Source organism: Fundulus heteroclitus, chromosome 11 (assembly GCF_011125445.2).
Source record: "Fundulus heteroclitus isolate FHET01 chromosome 11, MU-UCD_Fhet_4.1, whole genome shotgun sequence".
Classification (NCBI taxonomy): domain Eukaryota; kingdom Metazoa; phylum Chordata; class Actinopteri; order Cyprinodontiformes; family Fundulidae; genus Fundulus; species Fundulus heteroclitus.
In genome coordinates this window covers 34,832,536-34,847,865 of record NC_046371.1, presented here as the reverse complement: position 1 = coordinate 34,847,865, position 15,330 = coordinate 34,832,536, and the positions used below count along the sequence as shown (strand labels likewise).

The 15,330-nt window shown below is 41.3% G+C and overlaps 1 protein-coding gene across 13 annotated transcripts in view; it reads right to left on the bottom strand.

The window, feature by feature from the left end:
• The window catches only part of auts2a (activator of transcription and developmental regulator AUTS2 a), a 436,359-nt gene that overhangs the window by 71,218 nt on the left and 349,811 nt on the right, over window positions 1-15,330 (bottom strand). Inside the window, exon 1 of one of the 13 annotated variants that reach the window (XM_012865236.3) lies at window positions 4,987-5,251. The exons of the other annotated variants lie outside the window; for them this stretch is intronic. Coding sequence (XP_012720690.2) covers window positions 4,987-4,998 — 12 coding nt within the window. The 5' untranslated portion in view covers window positions 4,999-5,251. Of the gene's footprint in view, window positions 1-4,986; window positions 5,252-15,330 lie in introns of those variants that run through there. 13 annotated transcript variants of the gene reach the window in all.

Genomic DNA, 15,330 nt, shown 5'->3' with positions numbered 1-15,330 from the left:
ACCACTTTACTGTGCAAGTGGGAAGGAAAAAAAAGAACATCAATTTTTCTTAAGTCTTCTGAACAGAAGGAACAGAATTAATTGCACCATTAGGCCCCCAATAGACAATAGTGATGGGCTTTTTCTTCATAAATGCACGTCTCCCTACACATTGCTCTTGAACAGGCAATTATGGCTTCACTCTCCATAAAAGTAAATGTTTGCTTTAATGGCTTATAAATGCAGGTAGGAGATTGTATTATTTCAAAGGACTGAGATCGTGTTTTTTTTAAAATGAGCTTTGTATGAGCTTTTTTTATTTATTTATTTATTTTTTTTTTTAAAAAAGGTCCTTTTTTCTCAGGGTCACAAGGGGCAGAATGGACCTTCATTCTTTTCTATTACAAGGATGTACGAAAATTTGTGACATCTAACAACAGGGAATGTGTAACTTTTTTATGTATAGTGGGATAGCACCATCAATTTTTTTACACTGAGCGACACCACAATTAGAAAGGTGTGTTGTAAGGAAATACATTAAGTGAATATGTTTGCATTCAACAAGTAATCATTAAACTATTTATATGGTAGCCAATTGCTACTAATGTGGCTTACAAGCATTTTGCAGTAAAGCCATATTCTTCCTCAGGACACCCAAGAATGTCCTGATGAATTCCTGCAGTCTGTCCTGACAGAAATAACAGAGATAAAAAGAAGGCTGTTAAACAATCCAGCGCATCCCCGTCACTGGCTGTAAGACAAAAAGCCAAAATAACGAGACACAACAACAACACTGGAGAGTGTTACTGAGGGAAGAAGACTCAAAATTAACTGTTTTCTGTAGCTGTGAAATGTTTGAAAGGAAATAGTATTTTCTATGACATGTTCAGACATTCTGGCTGTGAGAGAGAGCAAGACTTAAAGCACAAAACAGGGAAGCTTAATGCACTGCAGGAAAGTTCTTTTTTTTCTATCTTCCAAGCTTTCCACATCTGTTTATAATGAAGCATGCTGGACTTGGGTTATGGTTAGCTAACGTCTGGGTAAACATTCTATACTGAATAGTCAATCTATTCACTAACAGGAGACACTAAAGAGAAGTCAAATATGGTATAACCTCCATACTCATGTTGTCTTATTTTAAAATAGTAAATCCTCTTTCATGTGATTTTACTGCAGAAAGGCTGTTGGATGCTATATCCTGCTATTTTAAAGGGGGCATATCATGCAAAATGCAATTTTCTAGCCCTTAAATACATTTTATTGTATACTTTGAGTCTCTAGGAGTGCAGAAAGTTTAAATGTAGTCTGTCCAGATGCAGCATGGATATCTTCATATTCTGTTTGGGTCATATTTTTCAAGCTGGTCAGTTTCCTCTCCTTTCAAAATTTTTTTTGAGCAACTACATTACAGTATTTGTTGTGAAGTTGCTTCACAAGGTCATGGACTTCTGATTTACCAGTTTTGTTAATTCGCCATTTTTATTTTTTTCGCCACGATTTTGTGGTCCAAGCCGAAGGATGCTGGAGCTACAGGTGGATAAGTGAATATGTTAGGTTGTTGGGTGTATTGACCCACACAATTCATTACACCATCCTCCAGCATAGTACACAAATGGCTAAACGGGGTGGAGTGGAACACTCTGTAACCTGGAATATAAACCAGGTTTGTATTTAAAGAGGCTGCACCAAAACAAGTTGCTCTCACACGCAACTCAGAACAGGGGCAAAAGTGCTGTGTGGCAACAATAATGAGGAATTCAGACCAACGCTTTGCAGGAAGAACGTAAATGCATGATGTCCCCTTTACAGCTGATAAAGACAAAATATAACAATTCTAGCCATATATATATGGCTAGAATTGGACAAAACTGCTAATTTGAAATCATCTAGAAATTGCTGATCATGGCATCCCTAGTTTGAACCAGTAGTGTCATGTGCCCTGATTAAAGCTGTGTGAACTTTAGCAGCTTGTACTGTGGCACCAGCAAGTTATTTCAGCAACAAACAAAGAAGCCAAGACTCTATGGCATTTTCCAGTAGCCTGGCATGAAAAAAATATCACATCTTAAAGCAAGGAAGCGTTTGCTACAGAATTTTGATCCCTGATGGACACCTCTGATTGAAGCCTAGTGCCTCAGAGCTGAGCCACTTAGAAAGCATATCTTCTCCAACCCATTGTGGTCTCCAATCCCCAAATCCCCAGTCCTATTGCTCTAAGCCATGTGCAGCCCTGACCAGAATCCCAGCATGCTATCTGAGTTGTAGTGATAGATTAAGGCGATGTAGGGGTGTATGCGGGGCAGATGGAGGTTTGGGGTGGTGTGTATCCATGGAGAGATGTGCCTGCTGGGCCCAGTAGCAGCGAGGGCACCTTTGGCTATTAGTGCAGGTCTCCAGGACATGGTAGTAGTATAGACCCCTGCAGAGGAGAGCTCAGCTGGAGATTCACATCTCACTACCTCACAGGCAATAACACCCCCATTAGAGTAGAACAGGGACCTATCAGCACACAAACACTCTCACAGTCATGTTCAAGTGTAAGTGTGAGTCTCAAAGTAATGTCGCTGCCAGGAACCGTGGGGTGGCTGCAGATGCACTTCAGTATCAGGGATTGTTCCTCAACACTTTGACTTTCTTTGAGAGTATTGTTCATGATCTCCAGGCTGTAGCACGCAGCCTATGTGTGCCACCACTTTTTCTAGTTCACCACTAAATCTGAGAATGGATACAAACTATGGAGTAGTTACCATTTGAACCCTACTGCAGGATTTTTATTTTTTGTTTTACCTTGAAATAAGCAGCATCAATGCTGAACGAACCAGCATTCGTAGAGTCATAAAGAATGCTTTAATGAAGATATTTTTGCCATCTGTACATAAATAAATGACTTTAAAAAATAGATAGTTCTGTTAAATAGCAATTCTTCAGGAATAAAAAGGCACCATTCCTCCTCCCTCTTCTTTATCCGTCTCCCACCCTTCCTCCCCCTCCTCGAATCCCTCCCACGGCCCAGCGCTCTCCTTTAATGAGTAGCTGGAAATGACAGCTTTAATCACCGCCTGTGGCCACGGCGAAGGACCCGTTAATGATAGAAAAAGAACAGAGGGCCATTTGCATCAATCAGGCCTAAATCACTTTTTATGATAATGCAGTAGAGAGGGAGGAGAGGCGACCAGGATGACTTCTGCATGATGATGACGACGACGATAAGGCTAGTCTCTATCTACTCTTGTACCCATTCTTAAAGGGACAGAGCACCATATGCCACCTTGCCATTTTCTATGTACTGGCACTGTCATTAACAGCACCATTGCTGGCCTAAACAGCAATGTCTACAAATAACAAGATCAGCAAATCTTAAAAAGACACTTTATGTTTATATTGATGTTTTCAAAGGTAAGTGCTTTTTCAGCTTGTCCACTGTTAAGTTGAAAGAAAGCATTGCCACCTCTTACCCAATGACTGCTAGATATAGTGTGTCTTAACCCCAAAATTTATACTGGCATATTCTTACAGAAACAGGTAAGGTCAAACCAGTTCAAGTTCAGCATGAATTGTTAATCATAAGTTGTTTCACAGCTAACTCTGTTATGAAAGATGTTCATGACCTGCAGCATCCAGTTCCCTTGAGAGTGACATTCTGTCCCAGCAGCACTTTCTTTGGGACACACTTTGCAGGCTGCGATAACATGTAGTCAACTCAGTTGGAAAAGCTGATATATGTGTCACCTGAACAACATCACAGCTGTTATCGTTTGTTCGTGGTGATTTAAAAGACCCAACAATGAGCTACAGACAGTGTTCACTAAACTCGTGTCCCGCTCCTGCGGACTGTTTTCCTTAAAGGGCAGTTTGCCGTAGTACCAAGATCACGTCAGCGTGTTTACTCTCCATTTTGGCAGGACTTGATGATTCGGCTCAAAAATCCATTTCAGTGTGGTTCAAGTTAATCATGTGCAGACAAAACTTACACTAAAAGTTGTCCTCCTGTCTCATATGCTTAGCGCTTTGCTTTCAACGTCATAAAGTTTAATGGCTTGTGCTTCAGCTGCTCTCTCATACCGCAGAAAACACAGTCTGTCGTCAAGTCTAACCCTTGTGAAGGAAAACCCCACACTTATTATGTCGACAAAAATAATGTGCACTGCTAATAATAGTTAAGCCAGCTGTGTACGCTAGACTAGGATATGATTCTTGAAGAACCCACGCGACTTACTGAGTACTAGTAGAAGAATACAAAAGTCCCCAAAACCTGCCATTTAGAAATGCCTTGATGTGGACCCACATGCATTGGATCGGATTGGACAGGACAGTGTCATTATGCCTGTTCAGTGAGGACCATGGTGTTATCACAAAGGTGTACCAGAGATACACAACAAGGAAAAATCAAGTATAGTGTTACTTTTTATATGTAGTAACAGCAGCTGATGGCAAAAAAAAAAAAAAAAAACAGCCAACTGACAATTAACTTCCTCTACAATCCCAATTAAATGCAACCTCTGAAGAAGTGCTAATATTTTTAAGTACTTTAAATCCTCCTGTAATGAGCAAAATAGGCACGGCTATCTTTTTCCATTCAGTCAACAAGCTATCTACTGTTTAATTATGAGTGATGTGACATTCTCTGTTTCCATAATTAATTCAAAAGTGCACTGATTAAATGCAATCATTTCAATTGTTAACACAGCAGGGGTTGCTGAACGGAGATCATCTCCTGAAATATAATTAATGCAATCAGATGACATCTCATTTGCATTTTGTTGTGCTGGAACACAAAAAGGAATATTAAACCGGAATAAACAACACGCTTCTTCTTTCAATCAAATAAAAATAAAAGACTGTCATTTAAGAACGTGTGGCTTAAGGCACCATTAAAAAAAAAAAAAAACAACAGAAGGTCATTAAACGGCAGAGTCAGACAAACATCAGGGAGAAGTTCCTGAACCCAAATTTACTTTCAGCAGCTACTGCGTGAAACAGCGACGATAGAAAGTGCAGCCTTACCTCAGACACCATCAAGAGCCGTTGCGATGCAATGATAATTCTTGCCTCAGTGTTGAGGAGATGGGGAGTTTATTCCCAAGGAGATATTCCACAAAAACACTAAATAAGATAATTCCATAAAAAAACCTCAAACGTCAACAATCACTGGAATCTTACTGACCGGGTGGGTTGTCTACTCTTGGCAGGTAAAATAACAGAGCAAAACATACCAATTTGTGACAAACGGAGACCCTGACAAGCATAGAATCCTCCCCAGAACACAGACAGGCATGACAATGCCCCTCCAGGCTATTGCCTACTTCTGTTCACTCTCTCTCTCTCTCTCTCCTCTGTTCTCACTCCCTCACCTAATCTCCCTTTACCACAGATGGCTTCTTGTGAGTGCAGGGGAGGGCACGGCAGTTCCACAGTAATCCCCAGCCACACAGACGGAAAAGCTTGTTAGAGCACTTGCTGATCACCACAAAAAGTCAAACTCGAGCCAGGGAAAGGTCAGCGGGAATTAGGCTCTGCTCAAACTCCAAAGACTTGCCTAATTCCTCTGATAAGCCCCTTTGAAACTCAACCTGTTCTGGCTGTGCCATGGGCTCAGCCTCGCCTAGATGTAAAACCCTTCTCTAAATCTATCTGGAACTCATTTACACAGAGGAACACACACACACACACACACACACACACACACACACACACACGCACACGCACACACACACGCAGCTGCACTCCCCAAATACCAGCCAAGGCCTTTACTGATGACTAGACTAGAACAGTCGACATAAGATTCAATGATTCCGGATGTGTGTGAAAGGAACTGAAGCAGCTTTGACACAGCATGTTTGCTTTAAATCTGAGCTTCTTTAGATACGAGGAAGCTTTAAAGCTGGAAAAAAGGCCTTTGTTTGGACCTCATGCTGTTGTTGTTGTTGTCAATTATCCACTTTGGATAAAACAGCAGAGGGAGGTGGGGGGCTTAGCAGAAATGACTGGAAAGCAAAAGCGATTTGAGTGGAGATGCACTGATCAGGCTTTTCCTGGCTGATACTGAATTGCAGTTTTCTTTGGGGTCAGACCTGTTGGTTCCAGTTTGGACCAATACCAATTAATTTCAGTTCTAACAACTTTAACACAAAAGAGAAAAAAAAGGTGCAGCTCGTTCTTTGATAAATACGGAACTTTTGAATCCAAAAGAAATTGAATGAATTACAAGATCATCTCCATTTATGCATTAAAGCATGTGTCCCCAAACCTTTATCTGATTTTTATTAAACTCAAAACACAAATAAACTACAGGTTGTCGATTGAATCATCTATAGACCATAAGTGGTGGGATATCCTAGTCTTTATGCTTTGAATTAAAAGGGGGAAAAAAACATTATTTTTATTCTGACCCTCCGGTCAACGATCAGAACAGATCTGGGGAATTTTGGCCATATCCAACCTCAGGCTGATTGATTAGTTTGTTTTTGTAATTAAGGAACCAGTAACAGCAGAGTTGTAGAGAATGCATTTGAGAAATAAAAATGACATTGAATCTTTTTTTTTTTTATACAGAAAATCTAAACAATCTAGCAATTAAAAAAAAATTACAGAGATGTGGAATTAATACAGAATTATGTTTAATACTTGTTTGGTGTATGTATGTATATATATATATACATACACCTACATATATATATATATATATATATATATATATATATATATATATATATATATATATATATATATATATATATATATATATATATATATATATAAAACTAACAAACCTCACTGGAACGCTTATATTCTTTTATTGAATATGATGTATATTCTACCCCACAAAGATTCCTCCAGACACATCAACATTGTAAAATTCAACAGGGATGCTAATGATATTTTTAGATGTTCTATCTCTAAAATGACAAATGAAAGTCAAAAGCTCTGACAGTACAGGATTTGTGAACAAGCAATGTCTCCCTTGACATAAAACAACGCTGCCCTCAACTTCCCTTTTTCACCCAAAGCAAAGCATCCATACAGCTCAGAGTGTTAGCACACTCTCAGTATAAACACAGAAGATCCTGCCCTCCAGGTGGATCAAAGAGGCAGTAGTAGGCGTGCAGTTAAAGTCAGTCCACTTTAATTCCCTGCTCCACAAAACTGCTGAACACTCTTGTGTCGATCCCCTCATTGTTTTTCTTCAAACTAAGTTCAAACAGGCAGCATCTGAGTTATATAGCAAAGCTGAGGTGCGTAATGACACACTCAGCTCATGAGACACAATAATGCATGTTGTTTTTAGGAAAACAACAAATCCAAGATTTTTTTGGTTACGCAAACAGAGGGAGAATTTCAAAGGTAAACTGTGTTTTAAGTGTTTCTTAATGGGTGTACATTTACTCAGTCTAGGTTTGACTAGTTTATTTGTTGAAAGATTCAATGACATCGCATCTTTCTCCCACAAACAGCTATGGCCACTTTTGGGGGAACATAGACGGTATCATTGGAATGGGAAGCGATGCAACTTCCAGGATGTTTAATTAGGCTTCAAACTCAGCAAATGGATGTGTTTTGTAGGTTTTAAAGGGGCCGTGGCAACAAATTAAATTTTTTTGAGGTTTTGTGGACTGATGAAACTGTGTGAATGTCAAGAGTGAGTACCAAAGGAACTGCTGAGGGGTGGTCAGCTTAGTTGCTATGCTCAAAAATGGTCAGATCAGAAAACAGTTTATCTGTCTTTGTAATTCATATTCTCCAATCAGAGCACACCACCAAGCAAACAGCCTTCCCTCCCTCCCTCCTCTCCTCACCTGATGCATCAACTGTGAGTTGAGCTTGCATGTCTGACTAATCCACTTGATAGGAGGAAGTTGGAGGAGCGGCAGCCACAGATCAGCCTCCCTGTGTCGCCTGACGCTGCTGAAGCCGCGGACGGCAAATATCCAATGCTCAACCTAAAGCTAACTTCACCGCGGTTACTAGAAAGGAGAGCTGATAGGTCTGAGGGTGGTCAAAAATGTATGAAGGTTCCAGTCAATCCCGAAGGACGAGAGAATCGCAGAATCTGCATATCATTACCAACCAACTTTTAATGAGGAGGGACATTTGGCCTGACAATAACAACATGACGTTTGATTGCTATTAATGATATGCAACAATATCAACTACATGAAATGGTTTATACAGTGATGTCATGGCACCTTTAAGTGCTTTTATACAGTATAATAGCAGACAAGGCAAAGCACTGGATGATCTAGCTGCTGAGTGACGGTTTATATGGAGAATCTTTAATGTGAAAGGACCAAAGTCTGAAACTTCCAACTGGGTCTCCTGAGGCGGATAAACAAGCTCTGGACATGTATGACAACATCATTACATTTTATGGTGCTCTAACAAAACCTTATATTCTGAATCTACTTTATAAAATAACACATTGCCTTATATCAATAAAGATTTTTTTATTATCTTCTAATAGCTCTATCCTCTTGCTGGGGTCATTCTTACAGACGAGGTGCATTGAAGTGTCACTTCAGTTTTTTTTTTTCTGTTTAATGTTCAATATCACCTAAGAGAGATGGTGAAATTATGTTGTGTATTTGTCTTCCATCATGTCCAAGCACCCAAAACTCACAAAACCCATGTGCTTATTTTATGCTTATATTGAGCCGGACACCTGAGCGGGTGCACTGATGGTTATTTCTAACTGCAGGATCTACGTTCCCCCACAACGGGGTGTAGACGTTGTGCAATGGCAAGATATGCTGAAGCCAACTGTTGGGTTTTTTATGCTTGTCTCGAGCTGTGATGGTCCTAATGCCCAAACACAATGGATATACTACTTTTTTGTGTTTTCAAAAGTACAGTTGGGTTTTAGAGAATCTCTCTTCTGTGTTGAGTGTACAGTTATCCACTTCAGATTTGATCCATATGTGTTTTGTAGATTTTGAACAACATGATGGAATGCATTAAAAGCTTTGAAAAAAATCCTCCGTTTAATGCAGATAGAGTTAAAAAATGGTAACTTTAGCCATGTTGGCCACAAACGGTTAGCTTTCCAAACAGTTTGTATCTTGTCAGTCTCTCTGAGATTGTTGCCTTTTCTATCAATCGTCCAAAATGTAGCCTCACATTCCTTAGACATGCTTTAACAGATGAAATCACAGGCTGACAGCACACGAATAGAGCTTTGCAAGGCAGACTAAATAAAAAAAAAGATTAGGGTCTTTTAATGTCATGACCCTATCATGATGGGTACAGAAAATGGATGGATGAAGCACAGCCCAGGCGTGTTTTCACTGGGTATGGAATATAGGGTTCAAAAGGTTCCTCAAAGGGGCGCCAATGATTTGATTCTAACAAATCCTAAGTTTATTTCATGTAAGCAATCCCACCTTCGGTAGGGCCAGGTTGGCTTGAATAGCTTTTTTTCACCCTGATAAATGAAATTATACTTTAAAACTGCATTTTGTATTTACTCCGGGCATCTTAGTCTGACGTTATATTTGCTTATGTATAACATTTTAGGCTGATGAAAAAACAACAACGCGAAACATAATAAATTTGTTAGGGGGAAATAATTTTTATGGGACAGTGCATTAAAATGTTTTGGATTTCAAATTATAAATACTTATATCAATATCAATGAATATTTCCATGTGACCGATACAAACACCAAACAAAGGCAACAGAGGGAAGACACAAACAAACTATGGCTAAATGTCAACTATTTTTCGTAACTGTTTTGTGGGGATTTTTTATTTTTTTTTAAACCTTGCACATTTCTGTTCACACTAACTGTGAAACAAAGCATTTCTAAACACAGCCTGGAGAGACAATGAAGCAAAAAAGATTTTGGTCTTTACACACCCTGGTAATGTACCCGCGCTTGCTTTCTCAGCCTGAGGAAAAAAGTGTGGCCTCAGCTCGAGAGGTGTGACGTTATTGTTCATAACCTGGGGTGCTGCTAAAACTGCCGGCCCTCCTGGTATCTGCACCGCTAACAGCAAGCTGTTAAAGCGTTTACACCGCCTAAAGTGCTGCCACACTTTCCTACCATGCAAATGAAGTGATAGCAGCTCCCGTGCTAAGTGAGCGTCGGCCTCTCCACGGTGCAAGAGCTGTTGGGCGTAGGCTGGAGAGACACCAGGGGAAAAAAGGTAGATGACTGCACTTCAGAGCCAGGGAGGATGAGGGGTCCACTTTAAAAGCTACGACCGTGCACAGGAAGAGAAAACGATACTAAATGGAGGACGAGGTACTGAAGAGCACTGAAATACATGGGGTGGTTATTTGCTCTTGTGAGTAGGTTGGTGTTAGGTGCATTATCAAATGAGGTAATGCTATTTGGCGGTAGCAGACAAAAAAGTGCAGGTGTGAAAGCGAGCATCTTGGAAGAAACTGAAATGTAACTCTACACTGAGCAAATTTTAGTCTGCATAAACTGATTTCAGTGAGCAAGCTCAAGAGCAGTCACTGGGTTCAGCGGGAGCACAGGATACAAAGGATTAAGCAAAACATTGTCGTGTTTATTTGTCTCTTCTTAGATTACATCGTTTTAAATTAATAATATCTTATTTTCCAATTTGTTCAAAGCTCCTAAAGCCTTTTCAAATTTGGTCATTTTACAGCCACAAACCTTATTGTATGTTATTGGGATTTTAAATGGTAGACCAACACAGAGTTGTTCTCAAAATGTTTTACAGATAAAAATCAGAAAAGCCTGGCGATCGTCTATATCCAGCCCCCTTTGTAAGAAAACATTAGTGAACAAACAGCATCATGAAGACCACGGAACACAGCAGGGAGGAAGCTCTGCAGTTTAGAGCAGGGTCGGGATTTAAACAAAATCCTATACTTTGACCATCTCACAGACGTCTGTTCAATCCATCATCTGAAAACTCCAAAACTATCAAGTTCTATTAGCAGTTTGCCATGTGCCGCATAAGGAACATCGCACAGAGGTTCAGACCAGAATCTAACTTTTTGTCCTTCGTTAAAAATGCTGCACATGGTGGAAGAGGAACATTTCACTTTGGTTTAAATGCACCATCCCCACTGTGAAAATGTTGGTGGCAGTATCACTCTGTGGGCTTGCTTTCCGCTTCCCAGCATGGGCAGGGAAGCTGGTCAGAATTGATAAGAACATGGATGTGGCTAGATTTTATCCCAGAACTATTCTACTGGCAGATTTAGGTTTCAAGTTATCTTTTAACTACACCTAGATGTTTCCTCTGACAGTAATATTTCCTTTTTGTTCTCGGAAAGTCTCCCCTCATGCAGAAGACGGAGACAGGAAGCGACAGGGAACGGCCACGGTAATGGTTCCAGGAAGGTCTGACAGCAGAAGTTCTCTTCGAAGGAATCCAAGAAAGGCGTGGCAACCAGAGTTTATCCGCAGACGTCGACCATCACACAAAGAATGGTCGTCTAACAGCTACTTAGCTTGGAGAAATCATAGACAGGTGCGTAGCGGTGGCCAGGCCCACCAGCTGATATGGGGAAAGTACAGACTCAGGAATGCTGAAGCCAATTCATGCCACACTTTTCAGTTTTGTATTTACAAAAAATGTCGCAAACTATTGTCCTTTTCCTTCAAGTTCACAACTAAGCACTGCATTTTCTGGTTCTGCCACACCAGATCCCAGTAAAAAAAACACAGTACGTGGCTGTAATACAACACAATGTGCAAACATTTTAAATAGGTGTGAATATTTTTGCAATAGACTGTATAATGTTCATGAATATTTGTATGTCCCTGTGCAGAAGGGATGAAGGCTGCTGTCGCTGGTGGCAAGAAGCCTAAGCCAGGGCCTTCACTCAAATGCTCCTCATTATCAGCTCATAATGGCTGGCAACATTGTCATGCCACCTTGGCTTGGTCTCATTAGCAGCTGGCAGCAAGGTTGGGAGATAGAGTGGACGTTGGCGTCACTCCACCTTCACTCAAGTGCAGCATGGGAGCAAGGAAGACGAGAGGAGCCAGAGATAGGTGGCACAAGAGAGAAAAATCCTCTTCTCTGTAGATTTAATTAAAACTGGGGTGAACAGATGGGGAAGATGGAGTTAAGTCCAACAGGAGACAGCTCATCTGTTTGGGCTTCCACATTTCTCTTCCACCCCCCCTTTTTTTTTTAAAGATAAATTCTTGGCTTTCAAACAGTCCCAATTCAAAGCTTCCACACTGGAACTGTGACAGAAAAACAAAAAGAAGTAGTTGCTAAGCTCTCGAGGGAACGTGGGCCTTTCGTTTGCTGTGGATAATTCTGGGCGGGGACGCTATTGGCTAACCGTGCACTGGGATGAGGATGTTGTGCTGAAGAGTAGCTAAGCTCTTATTAAAAGGTAATCCAGGCAATCCCTGTGTAAAATAACAGAGCTATTTGTTTAAAATAGCAAAGAGCAAAGCAAAGATCCAGGCAGACAGAGGGGAAGGTCACACAGTGTAGGGCTTTAGATCAGAGAAACAGATCAAGCCTGCCTGTGGCTCCTTTTCCCTCCTCTCTCCCACAAGAAGTCGCTTTTCATTCAAATGTAATCATCACTGCGCAGTAATATGACCTTCATGGCTGCATGGTAAAAAGAGTGAAAGCAAAGCATCCAGCTCCTTCGGTCCCTGTGGCCATTCCAGAGTGTACAAAGGGATCATAGACACAAGTGAAAACCACCAAATGAATTCAAAGCAGAACGGAATAAAAAAAATAAAATAATAAAAAACCTTTTTGCTTTGCAAAGACATGTAAATGTGCCTTGAGTGCATAAGTGGTAAATGCTGCAGTAATCTCTAGTATTTTTACACTGTGTCTGACACTGTATCTTTGATTGACATTTGCGGCCAGAGCATTATCATAATCTCCTAGCAACCACAGGTAGGACTCACATAAACATAAGTCATAGGGGGGAAAAAGTCCTCACATCCACCTTGTGCAACAATGCCACAAGTTCAAAATTTTCTTCTAAAAAAAAATTCTGCCTTAGCTCAATTCCCTGCTACATTAATCTCATTATCCTTTGAACCTTTTCACTGTTAATGCCAAATGCAATTTGTATTCCGAGGCCAGGCAAAAAGCCCTAAACTGATTATCCCAATTTGAACCGTGGCAGTCCGAGATATTGTTGAGTCTGAAAGGGCCATCTAGCTGGTGAATGGGCTTCTCATATGCCTTCTGAGTTTCATGACACAATGTTGCGTCTGCTTTGCAAGGGATAAATTAAGCGTGTGAAAGTCTAAGCAAAGCCCTCATTTTCCAGTTAATCAAATCTTCCCCTAATCAAATTAGCGCACATAATTCCTCTGGATGCGTGGTACAAAAACAGCATTATCCCCCCACTCCGGAGCTGAAAGGCAGGGAATCAGCGTGGTGCCTCTCTCTCCTCTGCATGAGCGCCCCTCAATAGGAGAGGAGGGCTGGGGTGAGCGGGGGGAAGGGGGTGAGTGCAGGGGTGATGGGGGGGGGTGTTATGGCTCTTCCCAGTGGCCTAACAGAGAAAGGCGAGGCTGGGGTAAACTTTGGCAGCGTTTAAGTTCCCAGCTCATTAAAAAACCCTGGCTCAGTGGCCACCTCCAGGGAGCACTGAAGCGTCGGCTAATGAGGTACTTGTTTAATTTTCTTTCAAAGGACTGGACATCTGTGACACCCCCCCATCCCTGTGCACCACTTCTCCCTCCCATTCTCCCCTCAACCCGAACCCCAACGCCCATGCCTCATCTTTTTTTCTTCAAACCCCACACAAAGCCCATCCATCAATAGGCCGCAGGGTTCTCTCTGGTTTGATGAAGTGTCTCGCTCTGAATAAGACAGATAATACATTTGGAGGAGTGCAGAACAATCGCCATTAACTCTGATCCCTCCCTCTGAACAGTCAAAGCCCATCATGGAAATTCAATAGTGGTCAAGCTAAATGAATAAATGTTCACAGTCCACCGTAACGTTCTAATTGATTTCCCTTCATGAGATAATCCACTCTCCTCCGCGGAGGTCCTCGTCGCTCCCTTTCACCCCTGCTGCCCCTCTGTGGGGATGCTTCAGATATCTCAGGGCATTGGGGGGAGGAAAGGAAAAACTGAATAGCTGCTGTGCATTCATCTATTTAAAGAGTGTCAGGTTCATCTCCCCATTTTGATTCACTAGAGAGGGTAGAGTCTATTTTCTGTGACCTGCCAACCAACCTCTGCAACGCTGACTGTTATGTGAGGCTTCACTCTCATATCTAAGCCCCACAGCGGCTCATGAGACATTAAAAGGCACCTCGCTCTCTGTGGGTTAGCGTAATTGGAATTCAAAGCAGCTAGCGCAGCGTCTCTCTTCATTGGTCACTTCCACTTATTTCATAATGCGTCTCGATTCTTTCATTATGAGAGCTGTCTGACTCATATTTGCACCTTGATGCCCTCGTAATGTCTAAGAGCGTGGGAAGAATACCAATGTGCTCTTTTCTGCTTCCTGGATCTCTCGCCTGTCCTCATCTGCAGCCCTTCCATGCAATCTGCAGCTAACAAGGCAGAAAGGATGAAGTAGTTACACAGGAAGCGAGGAGGGGTGAGGTGCACAAGGAAAGCGTGCGAGTCAGAAATATGAGGCCAGTAAAAAGGGCTCATGAAAACATTCGTCAATTTACACAGTGTAAACAGGTTGTAACAATGTGTGCTGGGGTTGGTGGGTCAAACCCATGGATCACGCATCAGCTGGCGCGTGGTTATTGTTCCACTCATCCTGTCAAAGCAGGGGCAGAAGGGTGTGAGCTTCAGCGTGTGCGACAGGGAGAAGATGTGAGGAAGAGGGACAAAGGCCTTCCGGGTGATGGGGGTGAAAACACAGCGCTATTATTAGTATGACACCAGAAAGCACCATCTGGGCTGTTTAATGAGCCTTAACCACCGTGTTAAACAGAGCCTCGAGTTAATTCCCTGAAACAATTATAAAAGATGATCAGGTTGTAAACTAAAATCGTTGAACGATAATAGAGCAAAGAATTAGTAAAATCTGAAAATGTAGCAACCTGTAGCTTTTATGTACGTTAGCCAGAAGGAAACATCGCTGAGCCACTTTTGTTTGTAGGATATGGAAGCACGAGTGATGAATTTATGTCCTTTGCGCAAATATTACACAAGACTAGATGAATGTAAAGAGGAAAAAAAGATTAATCAAGTTGCAGCCAATTTGATACACAATAGGTAAGAACTAAAGTTTTAAAGGGGACATGATGTAACCCCCCCCCTTTTGTAACCCTTAAACACATTTTGTTGTGTACTTGGAGTCTCTAGGAATCCAGAAAACTAAGTGTCTGTTCAGGAGCTGCGTAGATCTCTTTATATTCTTTATGCGTCATATTTCAAGCTGTTCCATTTTTCTCTGTTTTCTATTAGGT